Raw genomic sequence first — 23359 nt, 5'->3', positions numbered from 1 at the left:
CAGTGACTGGTGTGATGGGAGTGCTTTTATTAACATGTTATTGTAACAGTGACTGGTGTGATGGGGGCTCTTACATGTTACTTATACAGTGACTGGTGTGATGGGAGTGCTTTTATTAACATGTTATTGTAACAGTGACTGGCTTGATGGGCTCTAATATGTTACTGATACAGAAACTGGTGTGATGGGAATGCTATTACTAACATTTCACTGTTACAGTGTCTGGTGTGATGGGGTGCCATTATTAACATGCTACTGTTACTGTGATTGGCATGATGTGGGCTCATACTAACATGTTACTGTTACAGTGACTGGCATGATGGGAGGCTCTTACTAAAATGTTACTGTAACAGTGATTGGCATGATGGGGGGTTCTAACATGCTACTGTTACATTGACTGGCAAGATGGGTTTTTTTTTTTTTTACCAACATGTTACTGTTACAGTGACTGACATGAAGGGGGTCTCTTACTAAAATGTTACTGTAACAGTGACTGGCACGATGTGGGTATTCACTAACATGTTACTGTTACTGTGTTGCGGAAGTGGACCCTTAGGCGGAGGCGAAGTTGGTGCATCCTGCAGGGAGGAGCCCTGTAGGTCCCCATGGTCGGCAAGCTTTCCTGAAAGCTTCTGCACAGCTCCTGCCAGCTCCACTTACTAATGTGCCAGTTCACTAACATGTTACTGATATATGCTTGATTCACCCATTTAGAAGGCAGAAAGGAGGATGGGTGACTTCATTTCTGGGTGAATCAAGTGGTATTCTTTGTTAAATTAATTTTAATTTGGAGATGAAAAGTGGTCAGTGTTTAATGAGGGCTTGGATTCTAAGGAATGTATTCCCTTTTCTTTCTTTTGAGACATGCAGTTGCTCTTCTGATTGTAGGAAAAATACAGAGCATGCTAAGGAGTGATGAGGCCATGAAATATAGGCAAGAAGTTGACCATGCTTTCCCCAGATTAGTCTCAAATCCTGTCAAGTACCTACACAGGCTGGTTCCTTTGGAAACACTGGTGGAAAAATCAGCATCAAGAGACAACTAGAAAAGGCTTCATTAACAAAGGCAAAGGGTTGGAAGGCTGGCATATATCTGATGCCACAAAATGAAATGGTTCCTATCTTTCTTAACTGATGAACAATGCTTGTGATGTGAGTGCGAGTTAGGGACCAGCTGTTGTGATGGGGCAGGAGAGTGCAGGAAGATGATGGGGAGGGTGTTCAGGAGGGTCATGAAGGAGGGGGTGCAGTGATGAAGGTGATGTGAGGGGTGGGGAGAGGTTTGCATAAGATGGATTCAGTGCAGCTCCTGCACATTCAGAGCTGAAGGAGAGAGAAGAGGAAGGCGCTCTGCCTGTTACCATGGTCACGCAGCCACCAATCTTGCAGTTGCCATAGTAACAGAGCTGCCGCGCTCAGACCGGAGCTGCGCCTGCACCGTGCAGTCCCACCTGTGGCCGCTGGGGGTCTCCCGGGCGCTGCAGTTCTCTGCTGCTCCGCCGGGGGTCTCCCGGGCGCTCTAGCCGCGGCTCTCCGGCGCGGGGCGGGGCCGTGGGGCGGGCTCGGCCGCTCCTGCGCCGGCGGAAGGGAAGAGGCTGAGGCGGAAACGGGAGAGACGGATTCTGGGCGTCGCCATGGCCGGATACATCCCGGGGCAGCTCCCGGCCACCCGCAGCCAGGAGAAGGAGTTTGTTCAGGCTTACGAGGATGTGCTGGAGCGGTACAAAGGTACCTGGGGGGGTCTCGCGGGCATTGCGGAGCTGCAGCAACAAATGTAAAATTGTCAATAAAGTTATCTGAATTAAGTCCCAAACAGCACCTGCGGATGTGGTGTCCTCCCCCCCCCCCCCTCCCCCAGCGCCTGGGGATGTGGTGTCCTCCCCCTCCCCCAGCGCCTGGGGATGTGGTGTCCTCCCCCTCCCCCAGCGCCTGGGGCTGTGGTGACCCTCACTAAGCACCAGCGCCTGGGGATGTGGTGACCCTCACTAAGCACCAGCGCCTGGGGCTGTGGTGACCCTCACTAAGCACCAGCGCCTGGGGCTGTGGTGACCCTCACTAAGCACCAGCGCCTGGGGATGTGGTGTCCTCCCCCTCCCCCAGTGCCTGGGGATGTGGTGACCCTCACTAAGCACCAGCGCCTGGGGATGTGGTGTCCTCCCCCTCCCCCAGTGCCTGGGGCTGTGGTGACCCTCACTAAGCACCAGCGCCTGGGGATGTGGTGACCCTCACTAAGCACCAGCGCCTGGGGATGTGGTGACCCTCACTAAGCACCAGCGCCTGGGGATGTGGTGACCCTCACTAAGCACCAGCGCCTGGGGATGTGGTGTCCTCCCCCTCCCCCAGTGCCTGGGGATGTGGTGACCCTCACTAAGCACCAGCGCCTGGGGATGTGGTGACCCTCACTAAGCACCAGCGCCTGGGGATGTGGTGACCCTCACTAAGCACCAGCGCCTGGGGATGTGGTGACCCTCACTAAGCACCAGCGCCTGGGGATGTGGTGACCCTCACTAAGCACCAGCTCCTGGGGATGTGGTGTCCTCCCCCCTCCCCCAGCGCCTGGGGATGTGGTGACCCTCACTAAGCACCAGCGCCTGGGGATGTGGTGACCCTCACTAAGCACCAGCGCCTGGGGATGTGGTGTCCTCCCCCCCCCCCTCCTCAGCAGCGCCTGGGGCTGTGGTGACCCTCACTAAGCACCAGCGCCTGGGGCTGTGGTGACCCTCACTAAGCACCAGCGCCTGGGGATGTGGTGACCCTCACTAAGCACCAGCGCCTGGGGATGTGGTGACCCTCACTAAGCACCAGCGCCTGGGGCTGTGGTGACCCTCACTAAGCACCAGCGCCTGGGGATGTGGTGACCCTCACTAAGCACCAGCGCCTGGGGCTGTGGTGACCCTCACTAAGCACCAGCACCTGGGGATGTGGTGACCCTCACTAAGCACCAGCGCCTGGGGCTGTGGTGACCCTCACTAAGCACCAGCGCCTGGGGATGTGGTGACCCTCACTAAGCACCAGTGCCTGGGGATGTGGTGACCCTCACTAAGCACCAGCGCCTGGGGATGTGGTGTCCTCCCCCTCTCCTCAGCAGCAGTGCCTGGGGATGTGGTGACCCTCACTAAGCACCAGCGCCTGGGGATGTGGTGTCCTCCCCCTCTCCTCAGCAGCAGTGCCTGGGGATGTGGTGACCCTCACTAAGCACCAGCACCTGGGGATGTGGTGTCCTCCCGCCCCCCCCTCTCCACAGCAGCAGCGCCTGGGGATGTGGTGACCCTCACTAAGCACCAGCGCCTGGGGATGTGGTGACCCTCACTAAGCACCAGCGCCTGGGGATGTGGTGTCCTTCCCCCTCTCCTCAGCAGCAGCACCTGGGGATGTGGACATCTAATTTTCTCTGTTAGCTGTTTTTATAGGCAGGGTAGTTGTGGTATAAAATATCTTAAGGTACAGCTTAGTGTTGGGATCTGCAGCAGTTCTCCTCCCTCCCGATCCAGACAACGAAGGGATTGGTGCTGTCCCCTTTGGCTCTTAGACTGACACTGAGGAAATAATTGAATGCAGTAGAAGCTTTAAGAGCAGAGGCAGGTTGTGAAGTGCCTCCTGTGCCCTTTTCCCTCTTCTCTATAAATAATTAAGTTTTTCTGTGCAGTGTAAACTTTCCGTTAACTATTTGTGGACAGTTGGAGGTCAGGCTGGGTGCAGGCACTGTTGTCTCCCAGCACGAGGCTGGGGCAGTGGTGGGATGAGTCCAAACCCTGATACCATCAGCACCAATTCCCACAAGCAGGGCTGCATCTTGAGTCCTTGCAGACAGAGGCATTGGAGCAGGAACTTTTTAAAACAATGAGGAGCGGAGTTCTTACTCTGTAATAACGTTTCTATTCTAAATTGAAATTGATGGGGGAGTAGGGCCGGATTTAGGCACCTATAGGCAGAATTGGAGAGTGGGTGGAGCAGGGTCCATAGATAATGGGTGAAGTCTCACATTGCCATGGCAGTGCCTTGTTGAGGTGCATGACTGCAACAGACTCCTGCTTGGTACAGTTCTCTTCCTCGTTGGCTTGGGTATTTGGTGCCTTCAAATTTGGCACCCTGGGCAATTGCCTTTGTTGCCTATGCCTAAATTCAGATCTCCGGGTGAGGAGGTATGATTTGAATTCTAATCCTCGCTTTGCAGCTTTATCTGCCTGAACTGGAGAGAATGCAAGTTGTTAATATTACAAGAATGTAAAGAGAGAGTGGCGGGAAGAGTTGTTGTGTCTCTCAGATGTAGAGTTCGGGAGTAAGAGACAGAGACAAAGTGATTATAAATGAGACACCAGCTCTGCCCCTGAGTGATGATTCAGTGCTGGGGTCAGGATTAATCATCCACAGACAGAGGCATGCAGGCATTGGGAGCACCCAAAGACCTCTCCTTACTTGCTTAGCTGACATTTCCAGGAATAGAGAAGTGAGGGCAGTGCCTCTGAATCCTGTTGTCTATGATGGGACGGAGCTTGGTCTCAGTCTCTGTTTGACCATCCCTCCTTCTCTGTTTGTGGTGGATCTGTCTATCCCCTCCCCTGCCACGCTCCAGTGTCAGTAGCAGTGCACCAAGTTGCATCTTCTCTCCTGTTTGGTTTGATTGTGGGCTTGTTGGATGGCTGAGATCCACCCAGCCTAGTTCCTGCTGCTTGCATAGGAACACGAGGAGAGGCCAGGGTGGGACTTCATGCCTCTGACCTCATTCTTTCTTTATTCTTTTGTTTCTACTTGTCTTGCTTTGCCCTCCCTTGCACTCCTGCATTTCCTGAAAGCTTATGCACTGCCCTACTCTGGCACAAGGTTTGGGATTCAGGCATCTTCCTTCTCTGAGCAGACATTGCACTGCTGGTATTTTAAACAGGTAGAGAGACTGGGAAGCAGCAGCTTCCCTCAGAGTGCAGATGCCTTGTAAAGTGTTTCATGCTTCTGTATTCCCAGATTTATTACCCAAGATAGTGTGTCCTGAATTAACTTGAGAAAATCTTCTTTTCTCTCTCTTCCTCTGTCCTGCTTGCTGGGTTTCGGTCTCTGTGCTGTTAGGGTAGACCTTCTAAGCCAGAGCTTTCCAAACTTTTCATGTTGGTGACACACTTTTTAGACCAACATAATTTCGGGACACAGTAATTCAGTCTACTAGTAAACCAGAGGTTAAAGGTTAAACGAACGAAACATATTTCGACAATTTATGTATGTTTCCTTAAATATATACATAAATAAAATGTTTCACGACGCAACCTATCTCATGAAAACCTTAAATTTATATTAAAAATATATATTCCAAGATTCATGTTATTGTTATAATTTATGAGAAACAATAATAAAACAAATTGTCTGTCCCCCACACACTCATCTCTCTCCTCCCCCCAGCACATGTCTGGCCCCCACACACTCATATCTCTCCCCCTCAAGCACATGTCTGACCCCCACACACTCATTTCTCTCCCCCCAGCACATGTCTGTACCCTACACACTCATATCTCTCCCCCTCAAGCACATGTCTGTCCCCCCAGCACGTTTGCCCCCCACTCACTCATCTCTCTCCCCCCAGCACATGTCTGGCCCACCACACTCATGTACCTCGTCTTTTTGATTGTTGCCAGTTAAGTGCTTCACTCCCTTCCATGATCACCAGACACTGCTGCCCCCCCCCCCCAAAAACGCGATTGACAGCAAAATTCACCCAATAATAAGCAACCCATAAACTGAAAAAAAAAAGTGAATCTCTAGAAAAAAAAAAGCCCAAACTCGCATCAGAGTTGAGCAGGCTTGCGCGACACACCTGCACACTGCAGGCGACACACTAACGTGTCCCGACACACAGTTTGGAAAGCTCTGTTCTAAGCCTATGAATAGGAACAGGTCATTCTGGTCATGGGTTGCTGTGTGGGGGTCTTCACTGCAGGGTTCCTGGCGTGTGTGTGGCTGACACTATGCTGTTGGAGTGATTTAAAGCTTTATGCACGAGGGCAGGGTAGGAACATCAGGAGAGCTGCCAGGCAGGGAGGAGAGGGCTGTATAGATGGGGTGTTGGTGCGTATAGGGAAAAATGGCATGCTGAGGGGAGGGCAAGGGTGTGTATAGGGAGAGGGAGTGCAGGGTGGCAAAGCACCCATTGTAGTATTAAAAGGTGAAAGCTTCTGCTCTGAGGACTTTGGATGCAGGATCTTCTCAGGACCTTCCCTAGTGCCATGCTGTGTCAATCCCAGCATCCTTTCTCTTCACAGTGGCTGGGCTGCATCACTTGGAAAGACTTGCCAGGTCCACATGGGGATCTCCTTCCCTGTTGCTCACTCTGTCTGTCCAGCTGTGCTATTAGCTGTCACCACAGGCTTGAACTGAATACACTGTACAAAGAAGTCACTTGGAGTTGGTGCAGTCATTCACATTAGCATTTTTTATGGGCATAAGAACCTGCCATGCTGGGTCAGACCAAGGGTCCATCAAGCCCAGCATCCTGTTTCCAACAGAGGCCAATCCAGGCCACAAGAACCTGGCAATTACCCAAACACTAAGAAGATCCCATGCTACTGATGCAATTAATAGCAGTGGCTATTCCCTAAGTAAACTTCATTAATAGCAGGTAATGGACTTCTCCTCCAAGAACTTATCCAAACCTTTTTTAAACCCAGCTACACTAACTGCACTAACCACATCCTCTGGCAACAAATTCCAGAGCTTGTGTTATTTTATTGCTGATGTGAAATATTTAAAAATGGTTAAAAATTTTCTTGCCCAGCCAATGTAACAATCAGAAATCTGGAAACTGAATTTTTCTGAGGCATCCAGAGTATGGAAACAACATATGGGCCGACACAGTAAAGTCTCCTGTGCGCGTGATTTACTATGCAAATTAGGCCTGGCGGTAAAAACAGGCAAAAGGAGGCGCTAGGGACACTAGCGCGTCCCTAGCGCCTCCTTTTGGACCGGAGCGATGGCTGTCAGTGGGTTTGACAGCCGACACTCAATTTTGCCGGCGTCTGTTCTCGAGCCTGCTGACAGCTATGGGTTCGGAAACCGGACGCTGGCAAAATTGAGCGTCCGGTTTTCGAGCCGCGGTCCGACTTCAAATTTTTTTGTTTGTTTTACTTTTGATAACTTTCGGGACCTCCTAATATCGCAATGATATTAGGTTCGGGGGGTTGGACGAGCATTTTCGGCCCCTTACTGAATAAGGGGTAACGCTAGCACGTCAAACGCACGTCCAATAGAGGGTTAACAGTGCGCTCTGTCGGAGCACAGACCTCAGGGGCTTGTTTGCAGCCCTCCAGTGTCTGTCTGGATTTTCTGGGAAGTACGTAAGCTGCTACTGGCTCTTTAGGTGCTTTTGCAGGATCTCTGGTTTTATTTTAAAGTTTGATAAATGCTGGAGGAGCTGCTACTTCCCAGCAGCCCATGGAGCAGTGATCGTGGGAGCTGTACATCTTGCATCCCTGTGTGTGCAGACAGCTCTGTATACAAAGGCAGTTCTCCTCTTCCCACCTCCATCGTGTCTGACTGACTGGTTCTTTCCGTGGAACTGGTAATCGTAGGGAGGCTCCTGTGATTGTGTCTGCTTGTTGTTTGCAAGCTTATAACTGACGGGAACCGCAGCTTGCTCATTACACTTTCTTATACTCTTCCTTGCTTGTGTTCTTAAGCGATGCATATTCAGGCTGTCCTTACCTCTTGTTCTTGTCCCCGACACACATAGACACTGGTTCCTATAAAAGTTTCCAACTACGCAACCAAAAAACAGCAAAAAATACTCATCAAACAATTAGAAGCATATAAAAAGGATGAGATTGATTATATAAAAGCACCAAGACCCTGATTAGAGGCATCTTAATAGTGCAAAATTGCCTTGAACTGATTATCAGTTTTGACTATACCAAGGCACAATCTTCTCATTATAAAGCACAAAAAATCAAATGTGATGTGATTTTTTTTTCAATTTTACTTTGCAAATATATAATCACTGCACTGAAAATATATAACCAACCCAAAAAGAAGTTGGACTTATCTTATGTTGTTCTTTTATCGTACCTGCAATTGGGAATATTTTTTCCTATGAATTTTGCACGTTTCTACATTAAATTTAATTTGGGATTCAGATGCTCAGTCTCCTAGTCTCACAAGGTCCCTTTGCAGTTCTTTGCAGACTGTTGCTGTTTTAAAAACTTTGACTAATTTTATGTAATCTGCAAATTTGGTCACTTATTCTTCCCTTTTGCAGATCATTAATCAATATGTTAAGCAGCACAGGTCCCAGTACAGAACCCTGGGATACTTCACTACTAATCTTTCTTCATTTGCGATACTGCTTTTGTTCCTACTCTCAGTTTCTTTTGTGTTTTATTTATTTAACCAGTTGCTAATCCACAATAGGACACTGCTACCCGTTCCATGACTATTTAATTTCCTGAGGAGCTTCTCATCGTAGACTTTATCGAATGCCTTCTGAAAATCCAAATATACTATATCAACCAATTCACCTTTATCCACATGTTTTATGCCTTCAAAATATTCTAATAGATTTGTAAGGCAAGACTTCCCTTTATTAAAACCATATTGACTGTGCCTCCATTAAGCCATGTCTGTCTGTGGTCAAATTTTGTTTTTAAGAATAAATTCTTATTTTTCCCAGCATCGATGTTGGGCTCACCAGATCTGTTTTTAAAAAATTGGTGTTTCATTGGTCTATAGAAAGTGTGGTTGTTTAAAATGATAGGTTACAGATTACTAGTATCAGGTCTGTAGATTCATGTTTGCATATTTAGAAAGCCACCCACTCCTGGTGATTAGTTACTCTTGAGTTTGGCAGTCTGATCTATTACATCTTCCATTATCACAGAGATTTGCTATAGTTGCTCAGAATCATCACCACCAAAGAACGATTCAGGTTTGGGTAAACATAGAAATGACTGCAGAAGACGACCAAACGGCCCATCCAGTCTGCCCAGCAAGCTTTCGCACTTTTTTTTTTTCCTCATACTTCTGTTACTCTCGGCCTTTAGTAACCTTTTGGTTCTGTTTCCCTTCCACCCCCACCATTAATGTAGAGAGCAGTGTTGGAGCTGCATCTAAGTGAAATATCTAGCTTAATTACGGTCCGATACAGTAAAAATTGCGGGAGAGCGCCCAGGCCACTCTACTGTGCGCGCGATTCAGTAAGTTAATTTATTTAAATTAGGGCCCGCGGTAAAAAGAGGCGCTAGGGACACTAGCGCGTCCCTAGCGCCTCTTTTTGGACAGGAGCGACGGCTGTCAGCGGGTTTGACAGCCGATGCTCAATTTTGCCGGAGTCTGTTCTCAAACCCGCTGACAGCCATGGGTTCAGAAACCGGACGCCGGCAAAATTGAGCGTCCGGTTTTCAACCTGTGAGCCGTGGGCCCATTAAAATTTTTTTTTTTTTATTTGTAACTTTTTTTTTTAACTTTTGGGACCTCCGACTTAATATCGCCATAATATTAAGTCGAAGGGTGCACAGAAAAGCAGTTTTTACTGCTTTTCTGTGCACTTCCCTGGCGCCGGCAGAAATTAACGCCTACCTTTGGGTAGGCACTAATTTCTTAAAGTAAAATGTGCGGCTTGGCTGCACATTTTACTTACTGTATCGCGCGGGAATGACTAAAAGGGCAATCAACATGAATTTGCATGTTGCGGGTGCTATTAGTCTCGGGGGGGTTGGACGCGTGTTTTCGATGCGCTATTACCCCTTACTGAATAAGGGGTAAAGCTAGTGCATTGAAAATGCGCGTCCAAATGCCGGTTAACAGTGCGCTCTACCGGAGCGCACTGTACTGTATCGGCCTGTTAGTTAGGGATAGTAACCGCCGCAATAAGCAAGCTACGCCCATGCTTGTTTACCCCGACTATGTAATTCAGCCCTTGTTGGTTGTTGTCTGTATATTGATCCACTTTTCTTCATTCCCCCTGCTGTTGAAGCAGAGAGCTATGCTGGACATGCATTGAAAGTGAAATATCAGGCTTATTTGGTTTGGAGTAGTATCCACTGTAACAAGCAAGCTATTCCCTGCTTTTTTGTGAATGGAAATCCTTTTTTTTTTCCACATTTCCTCTTGCCGTTGAAGCTTAGAGTAATGTTGGAGTCGCATTACCTGTGAATGTTTATTGAATAAGGGTATTATCTCCAGTAGTAGCCGTCATTCCCGCGAGCCACCCACTCTTCATTCACATCCTCTAGACTTTATGGATCCACAGTGTTTATCCCACGCCCCTTTGAAGTCCTTCACAGTTCTGGTCTTCACCACTTCCTCCGGAAGGGCATTCCAGGCATCCATCCGTGAAGAAATACTTCCTGACATTGGTTCTGAGTCTTCCTCCCTGGAGCTTTAAATCATGACCCCTTGTTCTGCTGATTATTTTCCGACTGAAAAGGTTTGTCGTTATCTTTGGATCATTAAAACCTTTCAAGTATCTCAAAGACTGTATCATATCACCTCTGCTCCTCCTTTCCTCCAGGGTGTACATATTTAGATTCTTCAATCACTCTTCATAAGTCATTCGATGAAGACCCTCCACCTTTTTGGGGTATGTCCGCAGCATCCTCCTCATTAAAGACAGAGGCACATGATTCAGGTTTTCTATTTGCTTATCGTCCCTGAGCACCCCTTTTGCCACTCTGTCATCTTGCTTTGAATATACTGGAAAATGCTTTTATTATTTATTTGAAATTGCTTATATACTGCGTACTCAATAGATTGCAGCGGTTTACAATTAAAACATTCACAATAAAACATAGTTAAAACAAACATCATAAGACAAAACATTGAACACCTCCTGAGAATAAATCATATAGAGGTCACATTGTGCTATTGCCAATACTTTTGGTTTCAGGTTTAGTTTTTACATCTATGATAAGTTTCTTCTCAAATTCCCTCTTAGCCTGTCTTACTTCTATTTTTAATCTAACTTGCCAATACTTAGGCTTTTGCCTATTTTTCTTCATTTGGATCTAGTTTCTATTTTTTGAAAGATGCCCTTTTGGCTTTAACTGCTGCTTTCACCTAGCAGTCATTTGGTCTTCCTTCGGCCTTTTTAATGCATGGAATACATTTTATCTGGGCTTCCAAGGTGTTATTTTTAAATGATGCCCACACCTCATGCAAATGTTTAAACTTTGCAACTGCTTTCTTAGTTTCTTTCTAACTAATTTCCTCATTTTATCATAGTCTCTCTTTTTAAAGTTATATGCTGTTACAATAGTTTTACTTAATGTCCTCCTTCCAGCGATTATGTCAAATTTAATTGCATTATGATTGCTATTCTTAGTGGCCCTACCGCAGGTTGTGTGCATCACTGATGACCAGATCTAAAGTAGCTACCCTTCTCATTAGTTCTAGGACCAGCTGCTCCACAAAGCAGTCATTTATGGCATCTAAAATTTCAGTCTCTCTAGTTTGGCCCAGTGAGACATTGATCCAGTCGATACCAGGGTAATTGAAACTATCCATTATTCTTTTGTTGCCATATTTATTTGCCTTTCTAATTTCAATTTGCAGTTCAGTCTTTCTTTATTTTGGATAGGAGGAGGGTAGTATACACCCACTGCTATACTTTTACCTGTCGCACACACAATTTCTATCCATAAGGATTCCACAGTACATTTTTGTTTCTTGCAGGACTCTTATCCTGCTTGACTCTCTGCCATCCTTTACAAACAGCACCATCCCTTGATCTGCCCTTTCACATTGATATAATTTATATCCTGGTATCAGTGTCCCATTGGTTATCCTCCTTCGATGTCTCCAAGAGGCCTATTTTGTCCATATACTCGTATAATGGCTTACGTCTAAACTATCCAGTCTTATTTTTCAGACTTCTGGTATTCACACACTGACATTTAAGTGTGTGTTTTATTTGTATTTCTTTGTGTTCACAACCTGTTTATTAGTGGATGACACAGGTAGTTTGGAGTCATTCATATCTATGTGCTCTTTTATTTAAATTCTTTTGGGCTGTTTCAGCTTTCACCACAACCTCTCCACTGGGATAGTCTAACTTCCCTGTTTTGCAAAGATTCTTGGAAGATAGTTCCCTCTGAAGCAGGCACTTCTGAGCAACAATCAGCTTTCCTCCATGGTTTAGTTTAAAAACTTCTGTATTTCCTGTTTAAATGTTAGCACCAGCAACCAGCAGCTGAGTTCCCCCCCCTGGTTTAGGTGGAGCTCAAACTAAAACTCTCGTCTTGCACCATTGTCTCATCCATGCATTGAGACCTGAGCCGAGCTTGCCTCCGGGGTCCTGTATGTCGAGAGAGTTTATAAAATGTGAAAATGGGGCAGAGTATATCCTCTAAAACCTTTCCTCCAGCACCTTCCTTCCCTCCCAGCCTGTGTAGCAGATCTCACAGCAGAGACCTAGGTTTGGTTGTTCTCAGGGACATGGGCAGCCGCAGCCTTGCCTCCCAGCGACCTCATGCTCTGGAGGGAGGCACAGCACACATCGGGTTTGTAAGTGAGATTTTACTGCCGAGTTGTGCCATGCTGCTTTCCTCTGCGTGTCACACCCAAGTCTTCATATGCAAGTCTGTGCATGTTCTTACTAAGCCTGGTTTCCTTTGCTATTCCAGACAGTCTTCCGGCTGCTTTCTCCTCTTCTGCAGCCCCTCCTTCCCTGCAGGAAAATGATGCTAAGCTTTGCAACTGAGTGGACAGTCCTGAGAGAGCAGCCAGAATGACTGGTTTAAGAAAGCTCAAGCAACTGCTTAGCTGCTTTCGTTTGATGCAAAAATTGCAACATTGTGCATTAGGTGTGCAGAAATCCAGGGAAGCAATATATAATGGTGAGCATGACATTGTGCACCAAATAGGAGAGAGATTTGGGGGTAACCATATGATCTGAAAAGTATAAAATAGTGTGAAAAAGCAGTGGCCAGAAATGCTGAGGTGAATGGGGAAGACTTAACTAACAGAAAGGAGGAGGTGACGCCCTCTCTGTGTATGGTGAGACCTCATCAGGAATATTGTGTCCAGTTTTGGAGGTTGTACCTCTGGAAAGATGTTCTTGAATGGGCGACCTTAGAAGGCAGAGGCTGAGAAGCTGCAAAGGAGCCATGGGAGATAAAGAGACAGGGAAAGGCCAGGGGACGTGACCCTCTCTTTGCCCTCAGAAAGTCCCATTGGTTCAGCCCAAGGTGTGCTCCGATTGGGGAGAGCACAGAAGTCTCCTGGGATATGTCCTCTGCAACCTGTGCTCGTCTGGCCTTGTTCCTTTTGTGCTATTCCTGCTCCATGCAGCTGCAAGGCCTCCCAAGCTAGGCCTGGCTTCATCAGCCATGCAGTCTCTTCAGGTTTGCTGCCTCTTCTTGAACAGACGTACTCACACAGGGCTTACAGAACGGCTTCCAGTGGCATGGAGAGTGAAGTTCAATGCTTATTCAGATGGGGGGAGCACCTCTGAGCCAGAATAAGCAGAAGAGCAGGTGGCAAAACTAAAAGGAGATAACGTAAGGGCAGCAAGCGACGCCGCCACCAAGCACATGGGAAGGGGCTCTTTCTACTGCACTCCCACGTCTCTGTAACTCATTGCCTTTAGGATTAGAAGCAATATCGAAACCTGGCTATTTCGGACGGCTTTCATATCAGAGGAACCAAAAGGATAAAAACCGCCAGCGTTCGTTAGGGAAACAGATGCTCAGTTAATGAGCGTCCGTTTTCCTAACCCGCTGACAGCACCTCTCCTAGGCGCCTGCTGCCAAGGAGGCGGGTAGGGTGCACATTTGTCCCTAGCGACACACACCCCACCCCCATTTAAGTATTGAATTGTGCACCCAGGAGAAGTGGTTGGTGGGCGCGCAACACGCTGGTTTATTGCATGGACCCCTTTGTAATGATATCGCTAGCATCCCTGTGTCTGACCTCGCAGTGACCATGGTGAAAGTTCCTCTCTGAGACTGTCCTGTATCTCATCTGTTTCTGCAGGGACGTAATAGCTTTAAATATCCCATGGAAAGGGCGTCTGCTCCTTCTGGTGTGTATGTGTGTGGGGGGACAGGTGGAAAGAGCTGCAGGTTATGAGGTGATAGATATTCTCTGATACGTGATGTTCTTGTGCAGCTCTTGGGGGCTGGGGGAATGTTCCCTGGGTGCCTCCTGGCCCTCTGTCTTGTTTGTGTTGTGTTTGCTATGCTGTCCTGTGCCACTTGCAGAAACCATGAGGTTTCCTGGAAGTGCACACAGTGTCCAGCAGTGATAAGGCAGAGCTCTGGGGAAGTCTGGGGTGGGGTGAAAGGCAGCACAGTTTTAACTCTTTCTGCTTGTTCAGGACTGGGGACAGAAAGCAGAGGATGAGTTTAATAGGTCAGGAGAGATGGACAGGTGGTGTCAGCCTGCTCGTGTACTTTCAGGCACACATTAAAACTCAGCTTTCAAGTGGAAGGGAGACACATCAGTGGATTATGTGTACATAAAATTAGCTGTTTTAATATGAGGCACAAATCGACATGAAGAAACATTTAAAAACTGTTAAACACAAGTAGTAAGCATGCCCCTGGAGTGTCCCTATAAAATGCAGTGGTGCATGGTTGGGGGATAATGTTCCTTCCCCTGGGGTGAGCAGAGCTGCGGGGCTCAGTGCATCTTGCACGCTATGTGAAGGAGCAGGTTTGAGAAGTGCCGGGCTGCAATCTCCTGGATAAATGTTACGGTTACACGGTGATAGCACAGGCAGCATTGCTTACATAACTGTATTTTATGAACCTTTCTGATGAAGGCTGTGCGCAGGGGTGAGGGTGACTTGCAGCACAGTCAGCCCAGGCTTTTGGCTGCTTGAAAGGAGTCTGGCCTAGTGGTTGCTTCTTTCTCGCTCTCCTAGTAATCCAAGAAAAGGTGAAAACCCAATGTATAGCAATGAAATGACCCCAGAGCTGCCGGATTAACACATCCCCTAGCATTTAATGATCTTATCATAATCTTTGTAACTGCTGCAGTAAAAAGGTCTGGTGGGATCCCTGGTTTGTCTCTTGATATATTTATATACAGGCCGATACAGCTCCGGTGGAGCGCACTGTTAAACCCGGGTTTGGACGCGCGTTTTGGATGTGCTAGCTTTACCCCTTATTCAGTAAGGGGTAATAGCGCGTCCAAAACGTGCGTCCAACCCCCTCGAGACTAATAGCGCCCGCAACATGCAAATGCATGTTGCGGGCGCTATTAGTTATTCCCATACGATTCAGTAAGTAAAATGTGAGGCCAAGCCGCACATTTTACTTTCAGAAATTAGCGCCGACCCAAAGGCAGGCGTTAATTTCTGCCGGCACTGGGAAAGTGCACAGAAAAGCAGTAAAAACTGCTTTTCTGTACAACCTCCTACTTAATATCATGGCGATATTAAGTCGGAGGCCCCAAAAGTTAAAAATAATTAAAAAAAAAAAATTTTAAATTGGCCTGCGGCTCGCGGGTTGAAAACCGGACGCTCAATTTTTCCGGCGTCCGGTTTCCGAGCCTGTGGCTGTCAGCAGGCTCGAGAACCGACGCCGGCAAAATTGAGCGTCGGCTGTCAAACTCGCTGACAGCCGCCGCTTCCGTCAAAAAAGAGGCGCTAGGGACGCGCTAGTGTCCCTAGTGCCTCTTTTTACCGCGGGCCCTAATTTGAATATTGTTTTTTATACTGAATTGTGCGCACAGGAGAGCGGGCACTTGCCCGCTCGCTCTCCCGTGACTTTTACTGTATTGGCCTGATACAGGGATTTAAAAATATCTCCAGGATTTACTTGCCAGAGACTTTCCGTGTACTCCTATATTCTCTCCCCCCCCCTTTCCCCCCAATTTTTTTTTTGTGATAGAGGGTTTGAGGGAGATTGTGACGAGCACTCCTTCCATGCAAACCCCTCTCTCCCACATTTCCACCTCTCATGTTTGTGCCTGTGACAAAAAGCCTCCATCAGGGAGAAGAGACCACCACTATCTTCTCCCAGTCTGTCTTGCCAGCTGAGAAAATGTACTTGCCCCAGATACTTGGGCTAATGGATTTTGAAACCCCGTTTCTGTAGTGTAGTTCAGTTATGTGATTTTCCTTTTAAATGTCTCTCTCCTGCTGTAATCTCCCTGGATCCTCCACCCACCCCACAGTTTGCATGGTCTTGTCCATGTGAGGCCGGTGGCCTTTCTTTGTACTACTGCTAACTTCTGGATCGCCCCAAACTCCAAATGTGGTCCAAGGTCCAGAAAACACAAGCGCACCCTGCATGGGGTCAAGGGGTAGCAGTGCATGGACTCTGAGAAATACAGTAAAGCACAGGAGCACAAAGTTTGTTTAAAGCAAACATTTTTATATACTGAGGCTGCTGATCCTCAGACTGAAGAGACTTCTGCTCTATTTCTCTTTGTAATAAAGGGTATGAGGTGGTGTTTAAATTATTTCATGGTCTATACCACACCCCAGTATCTTATACCCCTGGTAGGGGTGGCACTACAACCATACAAGCCTTGGAGATCACTAAGATTACTACAGAACTACGGGGCCGTATGTTCTCCATAGCGGGCCCTCCACTTTGGAACTCTCTCTCACCGAGCCCCTATGTCTGACTCCTGAAACAGATTCAGACGTGACCTAACCTTCCAAAGTCATTCCTTGCTAGTACATGGACCTTTCTAAAGAGCTCATTACCTCTTTCCTTCCAACCCACCCCAAATAAATGCATCAGGAACTCCTTCTCTGAACGCCCTTCTTCACATCCTTCCAGCACCTTTTGTTATAATTGCTACTCCATCTCTTTGTGTCTCTCCGTCACCTGGCCGCCTCAGTCAGTGTACGTCTTTCACCTAAATCTGTGTCTTATGCCTAAATTATATGAACAAGGGAATGTAATTGGTTCCTATAATACTTATTTATGGTGTAAACCGCTATGATCTTTTCTTGGCACGACAGTATATAAAATGGCTAAATAAAGTAAATACAGAACACCAGTCCGCTGTGTGGGAGAGAGGGGTTGTATCAAAGTACAACAATTTTGGCTTAACGTTACCGATTGCATTTCTGAAATCTGCAAGCAGCAATTGATGCCTCTTTACATTTGCTGGGAATATGGGGTAACTGATGGGCAATGAGAGGACATCGGAAATTGGTCATTTGTTGCAAGCAGCTCGTCTAGTGATTGCACATCAATGGAAAATTATTCCTTCTCGAAGCTGTTGGGAGGCCAAACTGAGAGAGCAGTACTAGAGAGGTTAAGCTATGTGCTCCAGAACAGAGTGGATACTTATAAGCAGATTTGGGATTCATTTTGGAAGAGGCTTTGAATGTGTGATTGTTATAGATTGCAATGATGGAATTCAACACACAAAGTTTGTGCTCTTATCCAAATTTTGTGCTTATCGTACAGTACATTGTTCTTGTTTCTGTTTACATAATTTTCAATAAAAAAAAAAGGCTTCTGTTTTCTTTAGTTGTCCCTTTTAGCTTTTGTGGGAACAGAGAAGTTTGAGCTTTGCCGGATGCTGACCCATGGTGGAATTTGGAGAGTTCAGTAAGGCAGGACATTTAGCCTTTGTAAGGAGAGAGAGAGAGTGCTGGACAGACAGTCTCTGTTGGGAGGGGGGACAAGATCACTGAGCTCTTGCAGGGGAAGGAAGGGCGTGGAAGAAGTACTGGAGATATCAGGTTTATTTACCCAGTCTGAGATTTGTAATGCCCATGGTACCGATGAGTTGCTTGGGATGCCTTGTGCTGTTTCTTGATGTCCGTGAGCTGAGCTTGCAGAGGTCGTATGGGGAAACCCGATGAATCATGTGCGGAACCAAGATGGGAAAAGGCACGTTCTGGAAACCTTTTTCTTTTTTTTTTTGCCATTCTATTTTGGTGACTTCTGGTATGTAGCAACCCCTGCCGTGCCTGGGCACGTGCAGCTGGCATTATCTGACAGCTGTAACTCAGAAGGATTTTATTCCTGATAAACCTTTGGCAAGGACAGCATCTCAGGGAGGTGAATGTGCAGAGGAGAGGGACTCTCCTGGAGGCTGCGCGCTCTGACATAACTGTACATTAAAGGAAAAGAATATCTGGAAAGCTGTAACTGATAGTCATCGCAGCCTGCTTAATAACTATTTACGAACTTCCGGGAATTTCACCAAACCCTTTTTAAACCAAGTGATGCTATTTGCCTTGACCACATCCTCCGGCAATGAATTCCACATCTCAGGTTTTGCCCTATCTTGCCTCTTTCTGCCCTCAGTATACCTACGGTAAGAACATACTATTTGCTTTTGTGGGACAGACCAAAAGGACCATCAAGCCTAGTAATCTGTTTCCAACATCAGCTAATCCAGGTCACAAATATCTAGCAGGATCCCAAAAGTTTGATGGATTCCATGCTTCTTATCCCAGGGCTAAGTAGTGGATTGCCCCAAGTCCACCTTAATAATGGTTTATGGACTTTTCTTCCAGGAACTTATTTAAACCTTTTTTAAACCCAGCCACACTAACATCTTTACCACATCCTCTGACAACAAATTCCAGAGTTTAATTATGCATTGAGTAAAAAAAATATGTTCTCCTATTTGTCTTCAATGCATGTTCATAAGAAAATTGCCATACTGGGTCAGACCAAGGGTCCATCAAGCCCAGCATCCTGTTTCCAACAGAGGCCAAACCAGGCCACAAGAACCTGGCAAGTACCCAAACACTAAGAAGATCCCATGCTACTGATGCAATTAATAGCAGTGGCTATTCCCTAAGTAAACTTGATTAACAGCAGTTATTGCCTTCTCCGCCTAGCCAATATTATTTATTTATTTAAAAGTTTTTATATACCGTCATTAAGTTATTTACCATCATAAAGTTTTACAATAGGGCACATATATCAAAGAAAATACAGATCATACATTACATAGAGGGTGCCATTATTATTCGGTAACAAAAACACATTAAGTATAATATGGCTTATAACGTGGAATTTACATTAATGAAATTCTCATGGGAGATTATGTTTTATTGCTATTCAACCTGTCTGTTTGAGTACAATTATCAGAGGGATAAAATAATTTCCAGGTAGTATCTGGAGATTGTGAGCTGGGTGCTCTATGTCCGCTTATCCTTATTTATTTGCTTGTGTTGTTCTCTTTATTGAAGGCTTGTTTGAAGAGCCAGGTTTTGAATGAGTAAACAACTGATTATTGTTTACTCGTTCCACTCCACTCATTATTTTATAGACCTCTATCAGATCTCCCCTCAGCCGTCTCTTCTCCATAAGAACATAAGAAAATGCCATACTGGGTCAGACCAAGGGTCCATCAAGCCCAGCATCCTGTTTCCAACAGTGGCCAATCCAGGCCATAAGAACCTGGCAAGTACCCAAAAACTAAGTCTATTCCATGTAACCATTGCTAATGGCAGTGGCTATTCTCTAAGTGAACTTAATAGCAGGTAATGGACTTCTCCTCCAAGAACTTATCCAATCCTTTTTTAAACACAGCTATACTAACTACAAACCACATTCTCTGGAAACAAATTCCAGAGTTTAATTGTGCGTTGAGTAAAAAAGAACTTTCTCCGATTAGTTTTAAATGTGCCCCATGCTAACTTCATGGAGTGTCCCCTAGTCTTTCTACTATCCGAAAGAGTAAATAACCGATTCACATCTACCCGTTCTAGACCTCTCATGATTTTAAACACCTCTATCATATCCCCCCTCAGTCGTCTCTTCTCCAAGCTGAAAAGTCCTAACCTCTTTAGTCTTTCCTCATAGGGGAGTTGTTCCATTCCCCTTATCATTTTGGTAGCCCTTCTCTGTACCTTCTCCATCGCAATTATATCTTTTTTGAGATGCGGTGACCAGAATTGTACACAGTATTCAAGGTGCGGTCTCACCATGGAGCGATATAGAGGCATTATGACATTTTCCGTTTTATTCACCATTCCTTTTCTAATAATTCCCAACATTCTGTTTGCTTTTTTGACTGCCGCAGCACACTGAACCGACGATTTCAATGTGTTATCCACTATGACACCTAGATCTCTTTCTTGGGTTGTAGCACCTAATATGGAACCCAGGCTGAAGAGTCCTAACCTCTTTACTCTTTCCTCAAGGGGGAATCGTTCATCTCCTTTATCATCTTGGTCACTCTTCTCTGAACCTTTTCTAATTCTGCTATATCTTTCTTGAGGTGTGGTGACCAGAACTGCACATAATACTCAAGATGAGGTTGCACCATGGAGTGATACAGAGGCATTATGATATTCTCGGTTTTATTCTCCATTCCTTTCCTAATAATTTCTAGCATTCTGTTTGCTTTTTTGGCTGTTGCCTCACACTGAGTAGAGGATTTCAATGATTTATCAACAATGACGCCTAGAACCTTTTCCTGAATGGTGACTCCTAATGTGGAACCTTGCATTTTGTAGCTGTAATTTGCGATACTCTTCCCTAAGTGCTTCACTTTGCACTTGTCCACATTAAATGCCATCTGTGTGCCCTGTCCCTCAGTCTTGCAATGTCCACTTGCAATTTGTCACTCTCCTCTTGTGCTTTAACAGCTATGAACAAATTAGCAGTTGACACAAAGTTAATTACTTAACTCATTCCCATTTACAGATCATTTGTAAGCATGTTAAAAACCAGTGGTCCCAGAAGAGATTCCTGGTATACTTTACTATTCACCTTTCTTCATTGAGAAAAGTGCCTCCCATATTAATCCAGCGGTTGTACTATCTACAATCACAGAAAGGGGAACTATAAGAGAGCCTTGACATATTAACTAAAGAGGAAGCTCCCTCGCTCTTCAGCTCCTTAGATCCCAATACAGTGGGAGTGGCAGTTGCCAAATGAACTTTTGGGCCGATGCAGTAAGTCATGGGTTAAAACAGGCATGAATATGCGGCATCTGTATTTCTTATCACGCACAGCCAGATCCTCTTGATGCCCAATGCAATATGTAAATGAGGTGCCGCATAAAAAAGGAGACTCTAGAGAAGAAATGCCTGTCCCTAGTGCTCAAATGCCTCGGATGCCCACAGTTGCAACCGGCACTCAGTACGAGCGCCCGTTTTTATCCTGCTCTGGGTGACTGCTCATAGCTAAGCTCAGTACGAGCGCCCGTTTTTATCCTGCTTCTGGGTGACTGCTCATAGCTAAGCTCAGTACGAGCGCCCGTTTTTATCCCGCTCTGGGTGACTGCTCATAGCTAAGCTCAGTACGAGCCCCGTTTTTATCCCGCTCTGGGTGACTGCTCATAGCTAAGCTCAGTACGAGCGCCCGTTTTTATCCCGCTCTGGGTGACTGCTCATAGCTAAGCTCAGTACGAGCGCCCGTTTTTATCCCGCTCTGGGTGACTGCTCATAGCTAAGCTCAGTACGAGCGCCCGTTTTTATCCCGCTCTGGGTGTCTGCTCGTAGCTAAGCTCAGTACGAGCGCCCGTTTTTATCCTGCTTCTGGGTGACTGCTCATAGCTAAGCTCAGTATGAGCGCCCGTTTTTATCCCGCTCTGGGTGTCTGCTCATAGCTAAGCTCAGTACGAGCGCCTGTTTTATCCTGCTTCTGGGTGACTGCTCATAGCTAAGCTCAGTACGAGCGCCCGTTTTTATCCTGCTTCTGGGTGACTGCTCATAGCTAAGCTCAGTACGAGCGCCCGTTTTTTTTTTTTTTTTTTTTAATTTAAAGATTTTTATTGAAACAACAACATAAAGCAACCTACAGACCGGACCATATAATCAGGAGAACAACATGCTTAAGAAACAGCCCGGATATGAAAACAAAACCGTTATCTGCTGTAGGTTATACATCAAAGGTTTGCAACGAAGTTGTTCACATTGAATTTATATAATCCACCCCACCCCCCACCCCCCATGCTTCACAGTTACAATGTCAAAATTTGCACAAACATAGTATAAATGGTGTCACACCAGAGAGAATAGAGATGCCTATAGGGTTACCCCCAAGAGGATTAAAGGAGCCAAAGGATTTCCGCTACACATTCACTATTTAAGTCGGAATACCCAGGGATACACTAGAAAGCCAAGTGTGATAGGGATGCCAAATTGATGTAAAGCGAGAGACTTTCTTATGTTTAAATGCTGTCGAGCGCCCGTTTTTATCCTGCTTCTGGGTGTCTGCTCGTAGCTAAGCTCAGTACGAGCGCCCGTTTTTATCCTGCTTCTGGGTGACTGCTCATAGCTAAGCTCAGTACGAGTGCCCGTTTTTATCCTGCTCTGGGTGACTGCTCATAGCTAAGCTCAGTACGAGCGCCCGTTTTTATCCCGCTTCTGGGTGACTGCTCATAGCTAAGCTCAGTACGAGCGCCCGTTTTTATCCTGCTCTGGGTGTCTGCTCATAGCTAAGCTCAGTAGGAGCGCCCGTTTTTATCCTGCTTCTGGGTGACTGCTCATAGCTAAGCTCAGTAGGAGCGCCCGTTTTTATCCTGCTTCTGGGTGACTGCTCATAGCTAAGCTCAGTACGAGCCCCGTTTTTATCCCGCTTCTGGGTGACTGCTCATAGCTAAGCTCAGTACGAGCGCCCGTTTTTATCCTGCTTCTGGGTGTCTGCTCATAGCTAAGCTCAGTACGAGCGCCCGTTTTTATCCTGCTTCTGGGTGACTGCTCATAGCTAAGCTCAGTACGAGCGCCCGTTTTTATCCTGCTTCTGGGTGACTGCTCATAGCTAAGCTCAGTACGAGCGCCCGTTTTTATCTCGCTCTGGGTGACTGCTCGTAGCTAAGCTCAGTACGAGCGCCCGTTTTTATCCTGCTCTGGGTGTTTGCTCGTAGCTAAGCTCAGTACGAGCGCCCGTTTTTATCCTGCTCTGGGTGTCTGCTCGTAGCTAAGCTCAGTACGAGCGCCCGTTTTTATCCCGCTTCTGGGTGACTGCTCATAGCTAAGCTCAGTACGAGCGCCCGTTTTTATCTCGCTCTGGGTGTCTGCTCATAGCTAAGCTCAGTACGAGCGCCCGTTTTTATCCTGCTTCTGGGTGACTGCTCATAGCTAAGCTCAGTACGAGCGCCCGTTTTTATCCTGCTTCTGGGTGACTGCTCATATCTAAGCTCTGTACGAGCGCCTGTTTTTATCCTGCTCTGGGTGACTGCTCATAGCTAAGCTCAGTACGAGCGCCCGTTTTTATCCTGCTCTGGGTGACTGCTCATAGCTAAGCTCAGTACGAGCGCCTGTTTTTATCCTGCTTCTGGGTGACTGCTCATAGCTAAGCTCAGTACGAGCGCCCGTTTTTATCCTGCTTCTGGGTGTCTGCTCATAGCTAAGCTCAGTACGAGCGCCCGTTTTTATCCTGCTTCTGGGTGACTGCTCATAGCTAAGCTCAGTACGAGCGCCTGTTCTTTGTCCTGCTCTGGGTGACTGCTCATAGCTAAGCTCAGTACGAGCGCCCGTTTTTATCCTGCTCTGGGTGACTGCTCA

General features: G+C 46.5%; 1 protein-coding gene across 1 annotated transcript in view; it reads left to right on the top strand.

Moving 5' to 3' along the window:
- Positions 1 to 1547: 1547 nt before the first annotated feature.
- Positions 1548 to 23359, top strand: part of LOC115082252 (plectin-like) — a gene marked incomplete at its 3' end in the record, with an annotated part of 45578 nt that continues 23766 nt past the window's right edge. Inside the window, exon 1 of the mRNA XM_029586500.1 lies at positions 1548 to 1728. Within this exon, the coding sequence (XP_029442360.1) occupies positions 1635 to 1728 (94 nt within the window). The remainder of the gene's footprint in view (positions 1729 to 23359) is intronic.

Source organism: Rhinatrema bivittatum, unplaced genomic scaffold (genome assembly GCF_901001135.1).
Source record: "Rhinatrema bivittatum unplaced genomic scaffold, aRhiBiv1.1, whole genome shotgun sequence".
NCBI classification, from domain to species: Eukaryota; Metazoa; Chordata; class Amphibia; order Gymnophiona; family Rhinatrematidae; genus Rhinatrema; species Rhinatrema bivittatum.
The sequence above is the reverse complement of the archived record's forward strand: the minus strand, read 5'-3'. Positions and strand labels throughout refer to the sequence as shown.